The following is a 20,445-nucleotide window of genomic DNA, read 5'->3' on the forward strand; positions in this document are numbered from 1 at the left end:
TCTAGATCCATGCTCGTTGCAAACCCATTATGTTGGTTTTGTCATGACACAGCTCATTTGTACATTCTATTATCATTTCAAATCAATGGAAGTCTTCATTTTTTCAACTTTGTTTCTTAACAAGAACTGTCGGAGGACAGTAACGCTCGACTATTCGAAAAGTTGTCACAAGGGTTTTTCATTGAGTATGATAATGCTTACCTATATGAATACATAAAATTGTCCGAAAAGGTACAAACCCTTAATTAGTTATGGAGATACCAGCTTACAATCAAAAACTTAACCAGAATTTCTAAGTCGAAAAAGGGGCATAATTATGCAAAAAAGTAAATCAGAGTTATGGAACTTGTGCCAGTCATCTTAGATAATCACAGACAACAAGAGTGTGAAATTTCAATCCATTCCCTTCAGTAGTTATGAAGATAACAGCTTACACGCAAAAACTTAACCAAGAATTTCTAAATCAAAAAAGTTGCATAAATATGCAAAAAAGCAAATCAGAGTTATGGGACTTATGCCATTCATCTTAGATAATTACAGAAAACAAGTGTGTGAAGTTTCAATCCATTCCCTTCAGTAGTTATGGAGATACCAGCTTACACGCAAAAACTTTACCAAGAATTTCTAAGTCGAAAAAGGGGAATAATTATGTAAACAAGAGGGCCATGATGGCCCTAGATCGCTCACCTGACTTATCAAACTCATCCAAACAATTACCTAGACAAGCATTCTGACCAAGTCTCATGACAGGTGAGTCAAAAATATGACCACTACAGTGTTAACAAGGATTATCCATATTTGAGCAGTGCGACCTAGTTTTTTACCCAGGTGACATATATTCAAACTTGACCTAGAAATCATTAAAACAAACTTTCAGACCAATTTCTAGAATACTTGGATCAAACTAGCAACTAGAGTGTTAACAAGATTTTTCTATTTTTAGCTCCGGTGACCTAGTTTCACATGCGATTTCGAACTCATCCAAGCAATTACCTAGACAAGCATCCTGACCAAGTTTGATGATTATTGAGTCGAAAATGTGACCACTAGAATGTTAACAAGGTTTTTCCATATTTGGGCGGTGTGACCTAGTTTTTCATTCAAGATGACCCATGTTGGAACTTGACTTAGAAATCATCAAAACAAACTTTCAGACCAATTAACACAATATTTGGATCACAACAGTAGCCACTAGAGTGTTAACATGATTTTTCTATTTATAGCTCCTGTGACCTAGTTTTTCATCCGAGATGACCCATGTTCAATTTATTCCCAGCAATGACCTAGACAAGTTTCCTGACCAAGTTTGATGACAATTGAGTCAAAATTGTGACCACTAGAGTGTTAACAAGGTTTTTCTATTTTTTAGCTCCTGTGACCTAGTTTTTCATCCGAGATGACCCATGTTCGAACTCATCTGAGCTATCACCTAGACAAGCACTTTGATCAAGTTTGATGATGATTGATGCAAAAATGTGACCGCTAGAGTGTTAACAAGGTTTTTCTATTTTAGCTCCGGTGACCTACTTTTTCATCCGAGATGACCCATGTTCGAACTCATCCGAGCTATCACCTAGACAAACATCCTGATCATGTTTGATGATGATTGAGGCAAAATTGTGACCTCTAGAGTGTTAACATGGTTTTTCTATTTTTAGCTCCGGTGACCTAGTTTTTCATCCGAGATGACCCATGTTTGAACTCATCCGAGCTTTCACCTAGACAAGCATCTTGACCAAGTTTGATGATGACTGATGCAAAAATGTGACTGCTAGAGTGTTAACAAGGTTTTTCTATCTTTAGCTCCAGTGACCTACTTTTTCATCCGAGATGACCCATGTTCGAACTCATCTGAGCTATCACCTAGACAAGCACTTTGATCAAGTTTGATGATGATTGATGCAAAAATGTGACCGCTAGAGTGTTAACAAGGTTTTTTTATTTTTAGCTCCGGTGACCTACTTTTTCATCCGAGATGACCCATGTTCGAACTCATCTGAGCTATCATCTAGACAAACATCCTGATCAAGTTTGATGATGATTGAGGCAAAATTGTGACCTCTAGAGTGTTAACATGGTTTTGTCTATTTTTAGCTCCGGTGACATAGTTTTTCATCCGAGATGACCCATGTTCGAACTCATCCGAGCTATCACCTAGACAAGCATCCTGACCAAGTTTGATGACGATTGATGCAAAAATGTGACCGCTAGAGTGTTAACAAGGTTTTTCTATTTTTAGCTCCAGTGACCTACTTTTTCATCCGAGATGACCCATGTTCGAACTCATCCGAGCTATCAACTAGATAAGCATCCTGACCAAGTTTGATGATGATTGATGCAAAAATGTGACCGCTAGAGTGTTAACAAGGTTTTTCTATTTTTAGCTCCGGTGACCTAGTTTTTCATCCGAGATGACCCATATTCGAACTCATCCGAGCTATCACCTAGACAAACATCCTGACCAAGTTTGATGATGATTGAGGCAAAAATGTGACCTCTAGAGTGTTAACAAGGTTTTTCTATTTTTAGCTCTTGTGACCTAGTTTCTCATCCGAGATGACCCATGTTCGAACTCATCCGAGCTATCAACTAGATAAGCATCCTGACCAAGTTTGATGATGATTGAGGCAAAAATGCGATCGCTAGAGTGTTAACAACTAAATGTGAATGGACGACGGCCGACGGACAATCATCGATCCTAAAAGCTCACCCAGAGCATGCTCAGGTGAGCTAAAAAGCAAATTAGAGTTATGGGACTTTTGCCAATCATCTTAGATAATCACAGACAACAAGAGTGTGAAGTTTCAATCCATTCCCTTCAGTAGTTATGGAGATACAAGCTCAAGCTTACACTCAAAAACTTAACCACAGGGACCCCGACGTCGACAAATGGGTGACTGCATTAGCTTTATTATTCTGCGAACAGTCGAGCTAAAAAGTATGTAATCATTGAGAAATCATAAGCATACAAACTTTCTATCATTCAATAAATTTGAATAAGAAGTTAAAAATTCAAAGTTTTTTATATCTACTAAAAATCATTGTATCGCTAACTGTCACTTACATGTACATTTGTTGATACAACATGCAAAAATAGACAAGAAAACTAACATAATCAAGCATTTTGTTAGAGTTGTACACTTACTGATGTAAGGGTGAATGGATGCCATTCGAGGTAGGATATTTTTGGACAATGTAAGAAGATATATTGACCAGCTCCCATTCTAAACCCTCTCTTCTTCATCTGCAACTCAAATACATTGGACGGATGCTTAACCACCTGGAAAAAAAAACAATTAAATGTAGTTTAAACTATTTTATTTACTTGTAACTTTATTAACTTTAATATTATTCATTTCAATATGAAGTTGGTCATTTATGGACCATGAAAATACATCAGTATTATACTAATCAGATAGGGAAATTATATTTGTAATACCTGATATCTGGGGGAAAAAGATATCTTAAATGATAATAGGCCTCCATGAAAAAGTCACTTGACCCTTTACTGCTACAACAGTACATGTATGTGTTTGAATCTCCTTTGTATGTGTTTGAATCCCCTCATCGACTTTAGATTGGATCACATATGGAAACTACCCAGCTAGCTTATGTAAGGTCTCAAGTCAAGTTCTACTCAGGTGTCGACTTGAAATAATGCATAAAGGGGCACCTGCTGTCTTCCTCCACCTGTAAAACTGGCAAGTCACCATAAAATTTTAACAGTGTCCATTTGATCTAAGACCAGACAAAACAAAAACTTAAATAACTATGTTACAGTGGTTGTAGTAAAATTCAAATTCACACAACATATCTGATAATATTTATCTTACCTTACTTATCACAACTTGCTGCTTTGAACGTATAAATCTTACACCTCTTTCTATAAAATACAGTATTAGTGGACCAATAACCCACTTCCATGTCTGTAATATAAAAGCATATATGTTATTGTATACTTAGATTTCTCAATGTGTTAAGTATCAACAAATCATATACAAGAACTGATAAATTACTTGTAGCAAAACAAAAATGCACTTACTCTTACAATAATGATACAAAATAGAAAATAATTGTTTCCCATTCCAATTTTGTACATAAAATATAAAAGTCTACAAAATCAACATATAAATTTTTTTCTGTACTTGAAATTATTTCAATATCACACATAAGTATTAATGAAAACAAACAGTATGAAAATGTTATAATGAATTAGTTTCTTCATAAATCCTTCAAATTTTGGACTATGAAGGACTCCTGATACAAATGTACAATCACTCACTGCTGTATATTTTTCCAATAAAATGACATCGAAGAAATCAGAAAATATTCTTTTGAAAGATATACTGGTAAATAATATGTTGTATCAAACAACAAAACACATAAGTTTGTGAGGAGATTGTATAAAGGTTAAAATGATTCAACTGTTCTTAACAAAAAAGAAAGTCTGAAGTTCAACAGTAAAAGATTTCTTACACCTGGACTTGAAGCAGCAAATTGTGGAAATGGACATTCATCAATTTGACCCCATTCATCATATTTATATTGACAAGCCTCGGGGTCGTGTACATCTGTATTTGTCTGACCACGCACTATACCTCTATAACATACACACAAAAATAACTACTTAAATGTATTTACATGTATATCAACATAATAGAATAATCTGACCAAAATAAAATGTTCTATGATAAATAACAAGAGCTGTCAGTAGGACAGCACGCTCGACTATTCTAAGTGCTTGATAGTAAAAGAGCCTTTATAATGCTAATTTTTTTCATAAATTCATGTTATAGGCCTTAGAGAGAGTCTAATTATACAGTATTGGCTTGACTATTCGGAAGGTAATGTCACAAGGGTGTTTAATTGAGTAAAATAATAATAATTACCTATGAATACATAAATTTGACAGAAAAGGTACAAAGGCTTGTTATTAAGATGTTTTATCAAGTTAATCACTGCTTTATTATTATGAATGCATAAAATTGTCCCAAAAAAGGTACAAACCCTTCAGTAGTTATTAAGATAACAGCTTACAAGCAAAACTTTACCATGAATTTTTAAGTTGAAAAAGCCCGGAAGAAAAATCAGCCTAAATGCAAGATAGAATTATGGATCTTTGTCAGTGCCTACAATTATGACCCTAAATGCATATGTGAAGTTTTAAATAAATATCTTTAATAGTTATTGAGATATGTAAAACTATCATGTTAACATTAACCAAGAGACTAAGTAGAAAAGGGGATATGAATCAGCCTTAATGCAAGATAGAGTTATGGAACTTGGTCAGTGACATACAATTATGACCCTCCAATTATGACCCTAAGTGCATGTGTAAAGTTTCAAGTAAATATCTTTGAAGACCTTTAACCTTTAACCAAAATTTCTAAGTTTCAAAGGGGCAAATAATTCTGCAAATATTGCAGGCAGAGTTATGCAATTTTGCAAACTGATATACATTGTTACTATAAAAGAGTATTTTAAATTTCAATTGAATATCTCAAGCAATAATTAAGATATTTGACTTTACAAAAAAAACTTTAACCAAAATTTCTAAGTTCCAAAGGGGTATAATTCTGTCAATATTGTAGGCAGAGTTATCCAACTTGTCAATCTGATGTACCTTGTTACTATAAATAAGTATTGTAAGTTTCAATTGAATATCTCAAGCAATAATTGAGATATTTGACTTTACAAAAAACTTTAACCAAAATTTCTAAGTTAAAAAGGGGCATAATTCTGTCAATATTGTAGGCAGAGTTATCCAACTTGTCAATCTGATGTACCTTGTTACTATAAATAAGTATTGTAAGTTTCAATTGAATATCTCAAGCAATAACTGAGATATTTGACTTTACAAAAAACTTTAACCAAAATTTCTAAGTTAAAAAGGGGCATAATTCTGTCAATATTGTAGGCAGAGTTATCCAACTTGTCAATCTGATGTACCTTGTTACTATAAATAAGTATTGTAAGTTTCAATTGAATATCTCAAGCAGTAATTGAGATATTTGACTTTACAAAAAACTTTAACCAACGCAGACGCCGACGCGGACGCTGACGCCGACGCCGGGGCGACTAGAATAGCTCTCATATTCTTCGAATAGTCGAGCTAAAAAAGAATTTAATAAACAATATGATCATGCAATAACACATTATTTACATACTAGTGCAACTATGAATGAAAACAATGATTAAACTTTAACCTCTAGAATGCCAGCAGGCCAGTCTGCTTATTTGGCTGCTTATTTGAAATCTTACTAGGCTTTCTACTGTACAATTTTACTACTATGAATGCAATGTGGAAGACTTACTGTAAACCATGGACACATATTCCGATGAAGAACAACACAAACAAATGATGTGTAAACCAGAACAGCTCAAAATATGATCTCCTAAAATGATTAAAATAATAAAGGATTAGTTTCAAATGCATATGATTTCTTCATATAGCCATTAAGTACAATAATACCCTACAGAAAATATTGACAACTGAAATCATACTGAAGTCATCTAATGACAGCAAACAATAACCTCCATTTACCAAGTGAATTCTGCAATAGTTCACAATATAACTTAGGAAATCATTTGTTAATTTTTCATTTACATAAAGGAAAGTCAGTGTGGTAAAAACCTGTATTTCCCATTACATATCAGTAGATAATTACCATGTAACACATATGTTCAATAGGTATCAGTTAATAATTACCGTATAACCTCTGTTGATGAGCTGACCATAATTATTAAAGCTAGAGTAGCAACAAGTCCTGAGATACCCGCAACCGTCTTTACTACAAACAGAGATGGTTCCTGAAATGAAATATATATATGGCTAGTGGATAATTAAACTTGAAATATATATATGGCTAGTGGATAATTAAACTTGAAATATATATATGGCTAGTGGATAATTAAACTTGAAATATATATATGGCTAGTGGATAATTAAACTTGAAATATATATATGGCTAGTGGATAATTAAACTTGAAATATATATATGGCTAGTGGATAATTAAACTTGAAATATATATATGGCTAGTGGATAATTAAACTTGAAATATATATATGGCTAGTGGATAATTAAACTTGAAATATATATATGGCTAGTGGATAATTAAACTATTTGTTATCTTGGTAAAGTGTGAGAACTGCAAACTGACAAGTTATGATAAATAACATTTCCAATTTATTATATAAACTATTTATTATATACTTATAATCTTTAATATTCTTTAATATCTTTTATATTTAATTATAAAGAAATTCTACTGAACAGTTTGAGTATATGTCTAAAACTCCCGAAAAACGTCCTTAAAATTACTTTTATCACCATGTCTATGAGATAATAGTTAAATATAAACTAAATCCATAAACCTCAGTAGCATCTCTAACAGGGTTAATATATGTCTCATACGGGTTACCATCGTCAAGGTTACTGAGGGCAGAGAGAACTCCTTTTACATTTTCCTCCTCTGATTCAATATCTTCTTCTGTAATGCCATTATGAGCAACAAACATACGTTCCACATTAAACACATGTGATCCGATATGTACAGCTGTAATAAAACAAAGAATATCTAAATCTTTATATAATACTTCATGGTAAATTTATGTTTAAACTGTCTCAACTGTTTACAATGACTCATTGGTACAAACAATGGCAGTTTTGTCGAAAACTTTCTTTCCTCAAGAAATGAGAGCTTAAGATACATTTTACAATAGAGTAAACTCTGCTTATAACCATATTTAGGGGACCATCCAATTTACATTGTTATATCTGGATATTGTTATATATAAGAGGCAATAAACCCGAAAACAAGAGTCGGGCCACGTGAACAGCATCTTTATAAGTGGAATATCGTTATAAGCGATGTAGTTATTGGAGCTTACTGTTTTTGTTTTAAATCCAGTTAAATGTCCACTTTCAGATGCTACATATATTTACAACTTCATGGAAATTTTCAGTAAATACAATGTACAAAGTTCAACTAGAAGGGTTTTTGTCACAAAAACATATGTCTCCCAAAACTATGTATGGTCACTCATGTGATGTTTCATTGAAATCCCACCAGTAGCTTGACCTGTGAAAGCCAGAAAAGAATTTTTTATTTATAGCTCTGACGGCCATAATGTGCAGAAAAGCAGAACATGCTGGTGACGTGCACAACTAGGGATGGTACTGATCACTCCTGTAAAGTTTGGTTGAAATCCCACCAGTAGTTTGACCTGTGAAGGGCAGACAAGCTAAATACGGACAGACAACGGACGGACGGACAGACAGACGGCAAAGGCAAAAACAATATGTCTCCCAAAAATTTTGGGAGACATAATGATTCGTATATACACTTACCAGTATGTAGACAGATCATATAAGCTATATATCTATGGAATGTTATATGTTTGTCCAACTGTCGTCTCACTGACTTCTTGCAGCATCTCTGAAAGATTTTTTTAAAAGTACCTAATTACTTCAAAAAGCATGACTGACAAATAAATTAGAAATTACAGATTCACTTTTTGGTACAATTGAAAACTAGTTATAATTTTTTTGAAGGATCAACTTTTGAGTATATCTTATGTATTTATGTACATGTATTACTAGTATTTGAAATAAAACTTTTTTTATCAAAAGCAAAGCAGTATTTTTTGTTAATATCATTTGATTTAATAGAAGACAAAAATAATGTACGCAGAAAATGTACATTAAATTGATTTCTCATTTCTATAAAAGGAATGCTGGATTATAGAAACAGCATCTTTTATATTATGAGAATTTCATTTCGTGAATTCAGCACTGTTAAGGCTTATGAACTGTTAATTCTATAATTACAAAACACAAAATAAATCATTTCTTTATTGACACTAAGTACAAGTACTGGTAATATATATAAATTTATATAATTCTCACCTTTAAAGATCCCCTGAGAAAGGAAAGGAGGTTACGACAAACAGGAAACAATATTAACATACAGTTGAGGTTAAGGCATGCAGCACTAGCCCTCGCCCATGGTAATGCATCCTAAAATACAACAAATGCACATACATGTATATATCATCTATAAAATTATTTTAATTAAATTAATCAATTAATATTTATAAAATATAAATTTTATAAATGTCAGTATAAAGCTAACCACACATATTATTGGGTATATTTTAAATTGTTATTATATTTCTATAATTCATATATTTCTGTTTGAAGGAAGCAGTGGCCTAGTTTTTAAAGTTGTCTGCCTCTCAATCCAGGAAACATGGGTTCAAGCCCTACTTTGGACATGATCAGGTGACACCAGCACTGGTAAGTTTTAGCAAGTACAGTTTTCATAATCAAGCTTAAATAAGAAGATTGTATTGTTACACTTGTGCATCATCTCAAGGATCATCAACATGAAGAATGTCCATAACAGACCTTTAATGCTTTATAGTTTTTGAAACTAAAAATGAATAGTAAGAGCCACAATGTGGTGTTTATTTCAGTAGTAAAATATAAAGGTATGGATAGCTATGAAATGAAAAATCCAATGCCCTGTTAAACTTACCCCTACAATAAGCCTGAGATAGTAGAAATCTGCCGACTGTTTATATAACAAGTAAGCATACACAAACATCCCTATGTTGCCTGCTATCCATACAGCCTGAAATCAAAGATGGTACAATATTGTTTACAACATAATATATAATTATCTATATTCTGTCAGAATGTTTCAGAAACAATATATGTTGGGGGGTGGTGGGGCGGGGTGGGGGGTCACCACGATATTTTCCTTGAGATTTATTTGTTTTAACTATTACAAAAACTCTCAAAAATCTTCTCTTGACACTACAATACCAAAAACTATGGGGGGGGGGGGGGTTTTTCCCCAAAAAAAAATTTTTAAATTTTTTTTTTAAAAAAAAAAAAATTTAAAAAATTTAAAAAAATTTTTGGGGGCCCCCCAAAAAATTTTTTCCCAAAAAATTTAATTTTTTTTAAAAAAAAAAAAAAACCTTTTTTTTTTTTTTTTTAAAAAAAAAAAACCCCCAAAAAAAGGGGGGGAAAAAAAGGGTTTTTATTAAAATTTTAAACCCCCCTTTTTTTCTTTTTTTTTCCTTCAAAAAAAAATTTTTGGGAAAAAAAAAAAAAAATTTAATTTATTTTTTTTTTTTTTCCCCAAATTTTTAAATTTTTTTAAAAAAAAAAAATTTAAACCTTTTTTTTTTTTGGGAAAAAAATTTTGTTTTTTTAAAAAAAAAAAAAAAAAAAAACCTTTTTTTAAAAAAAAAATTTTTTTTTTTTTCCCCTTTTAAAAAAAAGGTTTTTTTTTAAAAGGGGAAAAAAAAAAAAAAAAAAATAAAAAAAGTTTAAGGGGGCCGGGCCCCCCTTTTGGGGTTTACCGGCTTTTTTTTTTCCCCAAAAATTTAATTTTTAAAATTTTTTCCCAAAAAAAAAAAAAAAAAACCCCCCAAAAATTTTTTAAATTTTTTTTTAAAAAAAAAATTTTAAATTTTTTTAAAGGGAACCTTTTTTTAAAAAATTTAAAAGGGGGAAACCAAAAACCCCTTTAAATTTATTTAAAGGGGTTTAAGAAGTAGGCAGTATAGTCGGGTAAAAAATTCCCATCCCTATAGAAAAAGTTTTTTTACAGGGATGGGATTTTTTTTTAATCAGATTTTACTGCTATTATTGACTTTTTTTTTAATCAGATTTTACTGCTATTATTGACAGGATTTCAAGCCGACATTTACATTTTCTAAATCAAAAGCCAGGCAAGTCCAATATATAAAACCAGGAGGGGGGGAGTAGGTATGGTCACTGAATGATTACCGTACTTGTACATAAATGTTATATTTGGTTTGGTCATTAACCTTTAGCCAACAAGCCTTTGCCATCAGCCAGGCTAACCTGCAAACCTGTGCAGTCTAACCAGGCACTTTACTGTTGATAGCTCAATTTTTGTAATTCAAAATATAAATCCCTTAAATTTAACATGAACTGTTCCAAATTCAAAACTGGATAAATCCATTAATCAAAGTCAGGAGGTCAAGGGTTAAATAGTTTAATGTGTGATGTTCTCACAATTTCTAGGAATTGTGTGGCTATTTTTAGACTAGATTTGACAAGTTTGGTTTAAGCCAATAGAATAACAAAATAATCAGAGAGTGGTCACATGACTGTATGACACAATTAAATTGATATTCTTCTAAATATTGACAATGTTACCATTACAGTCATGGCTATCATAATACTGTAGGCGTTCTAGATCAATAAATAAAGGTAAATATTGATTAATTTAACTTGAACATTTTAAATGATTTATAAAATATTTATTCTTTATTTCACTAGCCATTCTGAACATAAATTTATTTCTGCCCTATTCAGTAATACTGTTACAATAAGATAAAAATATTAATTCTAAATGTTTCAATCTGGCCTAATCCTTTTTAATTTCATAATGAAACATTGAATACTAGCAGTAATATAAATCATTATCTGCTATTCATAACTGGCATCTGTATTTACAAATGGTTACAGCTATGAACTGATGAACCCTTTTGCTGTCAGTATTATAAGTGACAACTCATTTGCCTGGAGCATTTCTATGAAAGACAGGAGTTTAACTGTTTAAGTAACATATAGATGTTAATTTGTTCACTTCATGCATATCTAATTATCTATTCATCTACTATTTTGTCAAACACCTGCTGGGGACCTAGACTTTATTAATTATTTAACACTTGAAAATAAAAAGTTAACTCAGGGTAAGACAAAATGTTTTTATTCCAACCTCCACAGAACAAAATAATGATGAAAATACCAAAAATAATGAAGTCAACCAATTAGTTCAGTAACAAGCATACCTGTCTTCTTGGCAAATAGATTATCATCAGTATACATGATACTGCCTGATTTAGGAAAACAAGAGGGCCAAGATGACCGTACAAACTCATCCGAGCAATTACCTAGACAAGCATCCTGACCAAGTTTCATGACTGTTGAGTAAAAAATGTGACCACTAGAGTGTGAAAAAGGTTTTTCCATATTTGAGCAGTGTGACCTAGCTTTTGACCCCAGTTGACCTATATTCAAACTTGACCTAGAAATCATCAAAACAAACTTTCAGACCAATTTCCAGGATATTTGGATCAAAACAGTAGCCTCTAGAGTGTGAACAAGATTTTTCTATTTTTAGCTCCTGTGACCTAGTTTTTCATCAGAGATGACCCATGTTTGAACTCGTCCGAGCAATTACATTGTACCTAGAAAAGCACCCTGACTAAGTCTGATGACAATTGAGTAAAAAATGTGACCACTAGAGTGCTAACAAGGTTTTTCCATATTTGGGCAGTGTGACCTAGTTTTTGACCCCAGGTGACCCATATTTGAACTTGACCTAGAAGTCATCAAAACAAACTTTCAGACCAATTTCCAGGACATTTGGATCAAAACAGTATTCACTAGAGTGTTAACAAGATTTTGCTATGTTTAGCTCCTGTGACCTACCATAGATTTTCTTCCAAAATGACCCATATTCTATCTAATCTAAGCAATTACCTAGACAAGCATCCTGATTTAGATTGATGATGATTGAGTCAAAAATGTGACCACTAGAGTGTTAACAAGTTTTTTCTGTATTTGGGTTGTGTAACCTAGTTTTTGACCCCAGGTAACCAATATTCAAACTTGACCTAGAAATCATCAAAACAAACTTTCAGACTTATTTCCAGGATATTTGCATCAAAATAGTAGCCACTAGAGTGTTAACAAGATTTTTCTATTTTTTGCTCCTGTAACCTAGTTATTCATATGAGATGACTCATGTTTAAACTCATCTGAGCAATTACCTAGACAAGCATCCTGGCCAAGTTTGATGACAATTGAGTAAAAAATTTGACTACTAGAGTGTTAACAAAGTTTTTCCATATTTGGGCAGTGTGACCTAGTTTTTGACCCCAGGTGACCCATATCAAATTTGACCTAGAAATCATCAAACCAAAACTTTTAGACCAATTTTCAGGATATTTGGATCAAAACAGTAGCCACTAGGAGTGTGAACATGATTTTTCTACTTTTAGCTCCTGTGACCTAGTTTTTCATCCGAGATGACCTATGTTCAAACTTTTCGAGCAATTACCTAGACAAACAACCTCACAAAGTTTGATGATGATCAAGTTAAAATGTGACCACTAGAGTGTTAACAAGGTTTTTCCATATTTGGGCAGTGTGACCTAGTTTTTGACCCAAGGTGACCCATTTCAAACCTGACCTAGAAATCACCAAAACAAACTTTCAGACCAATTTCCAGGATATTTGGATCAAAACAGTAGCCACTAGAGTGTTAACAAGATTTTTCTATTTTTAGCTCCTGTGACCTAGTTTTTCATCCGAGATGACTCATGTTCGATCTCATCCGAGCAATTACCTAGACAAGCATCCTGACAAAGTTTGATGATGATAGAGACAAAAATGTGACCGCTACAGTGTTAACAAAAAATGTGGGCGGACGATGGACGACACTCGAGTGAGCTTAAAAAAGGGTTAACAATTTTTATATTTATCATTTGGATTTAAAATGATGAGCTCATTTAGCTTGATGAAAAAGTGGTTGACACATTATGTTATTGTCAGCGTGGGACCAAGCACTACCTAAAGGGGTTAACCCCTAGGACTCTCTTTAATACCCAAATATCCTTCAACTCATTTTAAAATACATGTCAATACAAAATCGAACAATTCTGACAAAAAATATATTACTGATACAATGTACTATAGTTTTGTTAGAATTGGGTAGTATAGAGGGTCCTAGGGAACTCCCTTAGTTCAAGGAAGGGATATTGGAAAATGGGCGACATAGTTACATAAATAGAATTTTTTCATAAATTTCAGGAAAATGGTAAAATCATGTCACTGCCTTTTGGTGTGAAGTTGAAAAGAATCTAAATTGCTTAAGAAGTACATAAAATGGAAGATCACTTACAACAAATAGATGTTGGAGTTATGTAACTTGATCATGATCTTTGTAGGGAAGTATGTTTTGTTTTTTTTATAAAATGAAGCCATTATAATAAAAATAAGCCCAAATGTAACCCATTTACCCAATTAAGAAAAATACATAAATCTATTTTTTAAAAGCATAAAGGGAGATAACTTAAAATTATGTATGCCTGAGTACTGCACATGTTAATATCATCACATATCTATTTGTAAGTATGCAAAGTATGAATTCATTAGTACATTAGAAATTAGGATAAATCTTATTTGCTGATATAGCTGAATTATAATTTATATGATGTACAGATGGCTCTCATACTATATGATAAGGTCTTGTCCCTTAACTACCATACTTGATGATCATGAATCAAAATAAATTGCAAAATAAATTTCAGTAATATAGAAAGAGGTCACTAAAAGATAATTTCTATCAAAATAAACATTAAAATTGAATATATCTGAAAATTTCAGGGTTAGAATTTAGCAATATTTTCTACTTGCAGATTTTTGCAAGTGATCAAATGTTTAACTGGCAATATGAGGTACCGGTAGTCAACTGGCATTTCCATGTTCACGTATCTTATTACATGTATTACTATAATACACAATGACAATGCATTTTGAACATCTGGTATGACAAATTATAACAAGAACCGGTTGAACCGGGTGATGCTCCCCGAGAAGGTTCTGGACACAGGAAAGTATAAAAAAAATGAACAAAGGGCAAAAACTCCAAAATTAAGCAAGGAGGAGTTATGTTATTTTGCACTGCACTTCTATTCAATGAGATCTATCTATCTATAAAGTTTCCTGATGATATCACTAATCAGAGTTATGTCCCTGGTAAAATTCAAAGTGTAAAAATGAACAAAGGGCAATAACTCCAAAATTAGACCAGGCTTTGTTTAGGTTCTTTAAGCATTGCAGTTCTATCCAATTATATCTAGCTAACTACAAAGTTTCATGTTGATATCTCTAATAGTTTTAAAGTTATGTCCCGGACAAAAGTCAAAAAGTAAAAATAAACAAAGGGCAATTACTTCAAAATAAGGCAAGGCAGAGTAATGATTCTTAAGCACTGCACTTCCATCCAATGAGACCTATCTATCTACAAAGTTTCATGTTCTGATATCTCTTATAATTTTAGAGTAATGTCCCGGACAAAGTTCAAAGTGTCAAAATGAACAAAGGGCAATAACTCCAAAAGTAGGCAAGACAGTGTTACAGTTCTTGTGCACTGCAAACCTACTTAATGAGATCTATCTACCTACAAAGTTTCATGTTGATACCTCTTATAGTTTTAGAGTTATGTCCTGGACAAAGTTCAAAGTTTAAAAATAAACAAAGGGGGATAATTAAAAAATTAGGCAAGGCAGTGTTATGGTTCTTGTGCACTGCACACCTACTCAATGAGATCTATCTACCTACAAATTTTCATGTTGATACCTCTTATACTTTTAGAGTTATGTCCCGGACAAAGTTCAAAGTGTAAAATAAACAAAGGGGGATAATTCAAAAATTAGGCAAGGCAGAGTTACGGTTCTTGTGCACTGCACACCTACTCAATGAGATCTATCTACCTACAAAGTTTCATGTTGATACCTCTTATACTTTTAGAGTTATGTCCCGGACAAAGTTCAAAGTGTAAAAATAAACAAAGGGGAATAATTCAAAAAATAGGCAAGGTAGAGTTACGGTTCTTGTGCACTGCACACCTACTCAATGAGATCTATCTACCTACAAAGTTTCATGTCGATACCTCTTGTTGTTTCAAAGTTAAGTCCCGGACAAGAAAACGGGACGGACGGACGGACAAGGCGGCGACTATATGCTCCCCCGAAATTTTTTTCGGGGAGCATAATAAGCTTGAATGTCTACTGAATTTATCACTAGTAAACACAGATCTCTTCTTGTAACGAAACAAAACATTTCAACACATTAATTTATAAATGATAAACAATTGTTAAGGGATCAGATTAGATATACCAGAGGAGCACCCACTGGTGACAATGTACAGCTATAAACTTGTTCATGTAATGTAATTTCTTAGGACCTTCATTATTTTAGCATATTTTGTGCTTGATTACACCAACCGCCTGAAAACAAGAGGTACTGATCTACTTAAATAAATTTTTCAGCTTAAAAGTAATCACTTGCATTTACATTCGATAAAACAACATTTAACCAGTTATAAATAGTCCATCAAAACATAGTCACAGAAAAAAATAAATAGAGCAACTAAAAATTGATTTTATAAGTTTCTAAGGTAAACATCACCAGTGACTGCATCTGGCACAGTAAACATCATCAGTTTCTGCAGTGGGCAGTTGCAAAGCATCACCATCAGCTCAGATTAGATAACAATTTTGTAAAAGTCCAAAATGAACAGTCACTTGCAAATAAATGCCAGCTAGAGTAATTTTTACTGGCATTATTGGATTTTAACTGGCATTTTGCCAGTATGCCAGCTTAAATTCGAACCCTGAATTTACTACAAAAATATAGACTAGTAGGGCACATAGATCACAATCCCCTTTCAGTCTATGTTTTCAACAGATCAAAATTATTAAAGCAGTCATGGTCAATATCAAAGATCTAAACTTTTTTTTCAATCTTGAGGGCAAACATGGCCATGACACTTAAAAGGGCAAGAACAATTAATAACGATACGTTAGTTGATATGCAAACATAATACACAATTTTAACCACAGGCTAAGTAGCAACAGCTACACTTGATTTTGTTAATTACATTACTACTGATCAAGTTAATGTATCAATTTAAACATCTCCTGATTATAATAACTACCTGGTAAATAAATAATGATGTCATGTCACTCTTGTATTCCAGGGCCAAGCAGAGAGATGTACAACAGAAAATATTCTTAATCTTTACAATTTAGATGGCAGTCCAAGTTTTGTCAACAATGTGATTTTACTTGTCATCATTCTTGCTCAATAAAAACAATTGTAAGTAAACCAGAGTTCTTATTGTGCAAACCAATTACATTTGTATAGATACATATCTGAGCAGTATGGTGGCTGATGTGTGCCATGTTGTATTTTCACTCTGTGCAGCGCCAGACGAAAACAGGAAAATATGACAAAGTGGTTACTTTGTTGTACATTTTGTGTTTTCGTCTAGTGCCCCTTGAAGTGCAAATACGACATGGCACAAATCAGCAACAATAGAGCAGTGTGTGCAATACTCTCAGCTACTGGCTCTTCATAATTGTTCAACTTTAGTTTTCTTATCTTGAAATCCCCAAATATCAAAAAATTTGAAATTTCAAAAACTAAACAGGATAAGTCCATTACAGGGAATCTGCAAGAAAAACTTGAACTTTTTAAACAGTTAAGCTTTAATAAACCAATATTGTGGAATGTCTATCATCAAATTGAACAAGATTTATTTTCGATTATATGTTTATAGAAATTCACTTACAATAAGAATCCATCTTGGAATGTCATTCAACAATCTTGCCATTGCTCTAGGTTACTCTCTAAGACTTAAAGAGGAATCAAAATTTGCTCTAGGTTACTCTCTAAGTTGAATCAAAATTTGAGGATAATGTAAAGATCACATGTCTATTTTTGTAATCTCAATGCATGCGATGCCATACTTGACATTCTGAAAATAAAATGAAAGTATTCATATATACAAGTATATACATGTACATTGCATTATTACATAACAGCATATCTATATATAACTTTATTTTCACTGTTTACAGCACAAAAGCCTGATTTTTTATCTCAAACAGTAACTTGAGTCCAGATAAATAATTTGATATACATGTATAACCAAAAAATAAACATGTATTACTATATTTAAAACATCAACCAACAAATTTTCACAAAGATAATCCGGAATTCTTGATTCACTGAGCCAAATAAGAAGATTGGAAAACAATCAGCCAATCACATAATACAGTTAAACTACGTTCACTAGAACTCAGATTGCTCGAAAACCTTCCTTCGCTCGAACTCATCGCCCAGTCCCGGCAAAGTTCAATATCATAATTATATATTCAATTGTTCAACCTTGGATCGCTTGTACACTGATCGCTCAAACTCTCAAACCTGATCTCTGGTCCCTTTGGCAGAAATATAGTGAATAACACTTTCATGGTGAAACACAAAAAGACAACATAAGTTGTGGGTCGACATCTTCTGAATTAGTGACAGCCGGCAACATGTTTTTTAATAACTTGTGATCATGATAAAGGCAATTAAGGTTAATTTGATACAAAATTTGAGGTGTTGTAACCGATTTGTTTGTAATGATAATATTGTTTATTTGTTGTCTTTAGTTACGAAAAAAAGAAAATAATTCTAGAAATAAGTGAAATGTGCAAAGGTCAAAAAATGACGGTCATCCGGATGGCTTTAATTACAGCCTCAGTAATGTAACGTGTATTGTGACCGTCTTATCTTTTTATAGAATGATACTTGTATATGTGTTTAATTTAGTAAATGACTACAAAAAGATGCTGCTGTAAAATGATTTTTTAAAACTATTTTATTTATTTAATTGTTTAAAATAACATTTATACCATAATAAAGTATTATAAACATATAAATATATTTTGAACATTTTTCAACAGGTTTGAATTCATAATTCCATTTCAAAGTACTGTTGGTGATATTAAACTTATCAGAAAGATTTTTTTGTTTAGATTGACTATTTACGTAAAGCTCTTAATCTCTTATATGTGATGAAAGTGCATGATAAATAGTAATCATGCAGGTTGGTTGAACAAATGTCCTTTTAAATTAAATTTCCAAATTTTCCGAATTATCCGAAAACTAAGCAACTTCATATGCATACAAATACGAATACCTATCCAACAAGGAATATTGCAAAAGCGACTCCAGATTAAATGACACAAAATATAATACACTTACTATATTTTCATAAGATTTAATCTTCGAAATAGTGTTGTAGGTCGATAGATCGAGAGATATTGTCACTTCCGCGTATCTATTTACCTTAACTAATCGCCGATATCCGGTTTCCGTCTATCTTAGTCGCCCTACAACAGTCCAGTTTCACGTGCAATTTTGTCCAACTTTAAACTTAAGTTTATCTCCCTTGACCCATCATCACTGCTTAATAAAGAGTAATGCAGATGTGGGACAGAAAATACATGATTATTCACTTTGATTCCAAGACTGTTGATTTTCAAAATATGAAAATGCTACAAAACCGGGCTATAGATCTAAATACATGTATACATTGAAACTGGGACTTAAAATGATGACTTTCTCTTATCGTAAGTCCCAGATTTAAATAAGGCACACAAATTATAAGTTGGATAAAGATCTTCAAGTTTCCTTTACCTGGTCCTTTACCTGCTGAATTTGTGTGGCATTTCATTCAAAGGTTGATGGATTTCTATATTAAAATACAAAAACTGAACCACCCACATGTGATCAAACTGCACGAATGTGCTGGTGGTGGTTTTTGTAGTTTAGCGTGGCCTCTGGATCACGAGAGAAAGAATTTCACCAGAGCAAAGTTCAGCAACCGCATCGTTTCTGGTGCCTTCAGTTCACTTATTACTTCTGTGCATGCCAGAGATACCGTGCAAGTAACCGTAGAAAGGATTTCATAGTCAATCACAACTAAAATGGCCTGCACCGTCCGGGTATCGAACCTGAATCCCCCATTCAAAGTCCAACGCTCTACCAAATAAGCCAACCGGACGGTAGTACAGGTCAACCTGAATGTTTATACTGGTATCAAAGGCGAATTAGTGCTCGCCAATTTTTTTAAGCCAATCACCGACGAGGATTTTTCAAATTTTCAGGTTACAAATCTTAATAGAACAGATTTTATATAAACTGGGCGTTTTATATTATAAAACGCAAGTGGGCGGAGCACTAAGCCGGTTAGAGTGCATATTGGATGTTCTTCGTAAATAAGAAAGCTACAGTCGCTTCGCAAGCTCCGCTCCTTTTTAGCTTTCTTATTTACGAAGAACACCCAATATGCACTCTAACCTATACCTAGTATGATTATAATATGTTAAGTTTCTATATGTTTATATTGTAAATATGCATACTATCGTGTTTTTTGTTGTTGTTGTTGTTTTTTCAAATAAATATTTACACTAAAAGTCAAAGGTCATGAGGCATATGTGCCAACAAAGTGCGCTGACTCAATGGACTATGTATTACAAATGTACATTGGTTGATTATACGTAACAGTAACCCAGGAATTACTATTAAGTTTACTCTATCCAAAATATGAATTGAAAGAAAGAAAAAAAGAAAGAAAGAAAGAAAGAAAGAAAAAGAAAGAAAGAAACAAACAAACAATCAAATAAACAAACAAAATATACCATAGAGATTGTTTCTAATATATAACAGACACTGTTCAAATTGGCTTTAAACAAAGTAAAGTATCTTTACCTATAATGAGTTGTCTTTTACAAAAGTCAGTTTTTTTAGTTTTCCAGATAAAATATTTCAT

The 20,445-nt window shown here is 32.7% G+C and overlaps 2 protein-coding genes across 4 annotated transcripts in view; one reads left to right on the top strand and one right to left on the bottom strand.

Annotated features, from left to right (window-relative positions):
- LOC132748304 (cytochrome b-245 heavy chain-like) overlaps window positions 1–18,999 on the bottom strand; it is a 31,635-nt gene extending 12,636 nt beyond the window's left edge. The window contains exons 1-11 of one of the 3 annotated variants that reach the window (XM_060737913.1): window positions 18,876–18,999; window positions 17,413–17,598; window positions 9,541–9,636; window positions 8,910–9,020; window positions 8,352–8,439; window positions 7,376–7,557; window positions 6,710–6,810; window positions 6,315–6,395; window positions 4,477–4,600; window positions 3,834–3,926; window positions 3,146–3,280 (exon numbers count right to left, since the gene is read on the bottom strand). In XM_060737913.1, the coding sequence (XP_060593896.1) occupies window positions 3,146–3,280; window positions 3,834–3,926; window positions 4,477–4,600; window positions 6,315–6,395; window positions 6,710–6,810; window positions 7,376–7,557; window positions 8,352–8,439; window positions 8,910–9,020; window positions 9,541–9,636; window positions 17,413–17,454 (1,053 nt within the window). In that variant the 5' untranslated portion in view covers window positions 17,455–17,598; window positions 18,876–18,999. Of the gene's footprint in view, window positions 1–3,145; window positions 3,281–3,833; window positions 3,927–4,476; window positions 4,601–6,314; window positions 6,396–6,709; window positions 6,811–7,375; window positions 7,558–8,351; window positions 8,440–8,909; window positions 9,021–9,540; window positions 9,637–17,412; window positions 17,599–18,810; window positions 18,827–18,875 lie in introns of those variants that run through there. The other 2 variants (XM_060738058.1, XM_060737985.1) reach the window with 2 other exon arrangements.
- LOC132748083 (BTB/POZ domain-containing protein 6-B-like) overlaps window positions 11,028–20,445 on the top strand; it is a 30,067-nt gene continuing 20,649 nt past the window's right edge. Inside the window, exons 1-3 of the mRNA XM_060737665.1 lie at window positions 11,028–11,255; window positions 13,866–14,006; window positions 16,819–16,937. The gene's annotated coding sequence lies outside the window, so the exon portion shown is untranslated. The remainder of the gene's footprint in view (window positions 11,256–13,865; window positions 14,007–16,818; window positions 16,938–20,445) is intronic.

Source organism: Ruditapes philippinarum, unplaced genomic scaffold (assembly GCF_026571515.1).
Source record: "Ruditapes philippinarum isolate M1 unplaced genomic scaffold, ASM2657151v2 ctg11712_1_1_1_1, whole genome shotgun sequence".
Taxonomy (NCBI): Eukaryota; Metazoa; Mollusca; class Bivalvia; order Venerida; family Veneridae; genus Ruditapes; species Ruditapes philippinarum.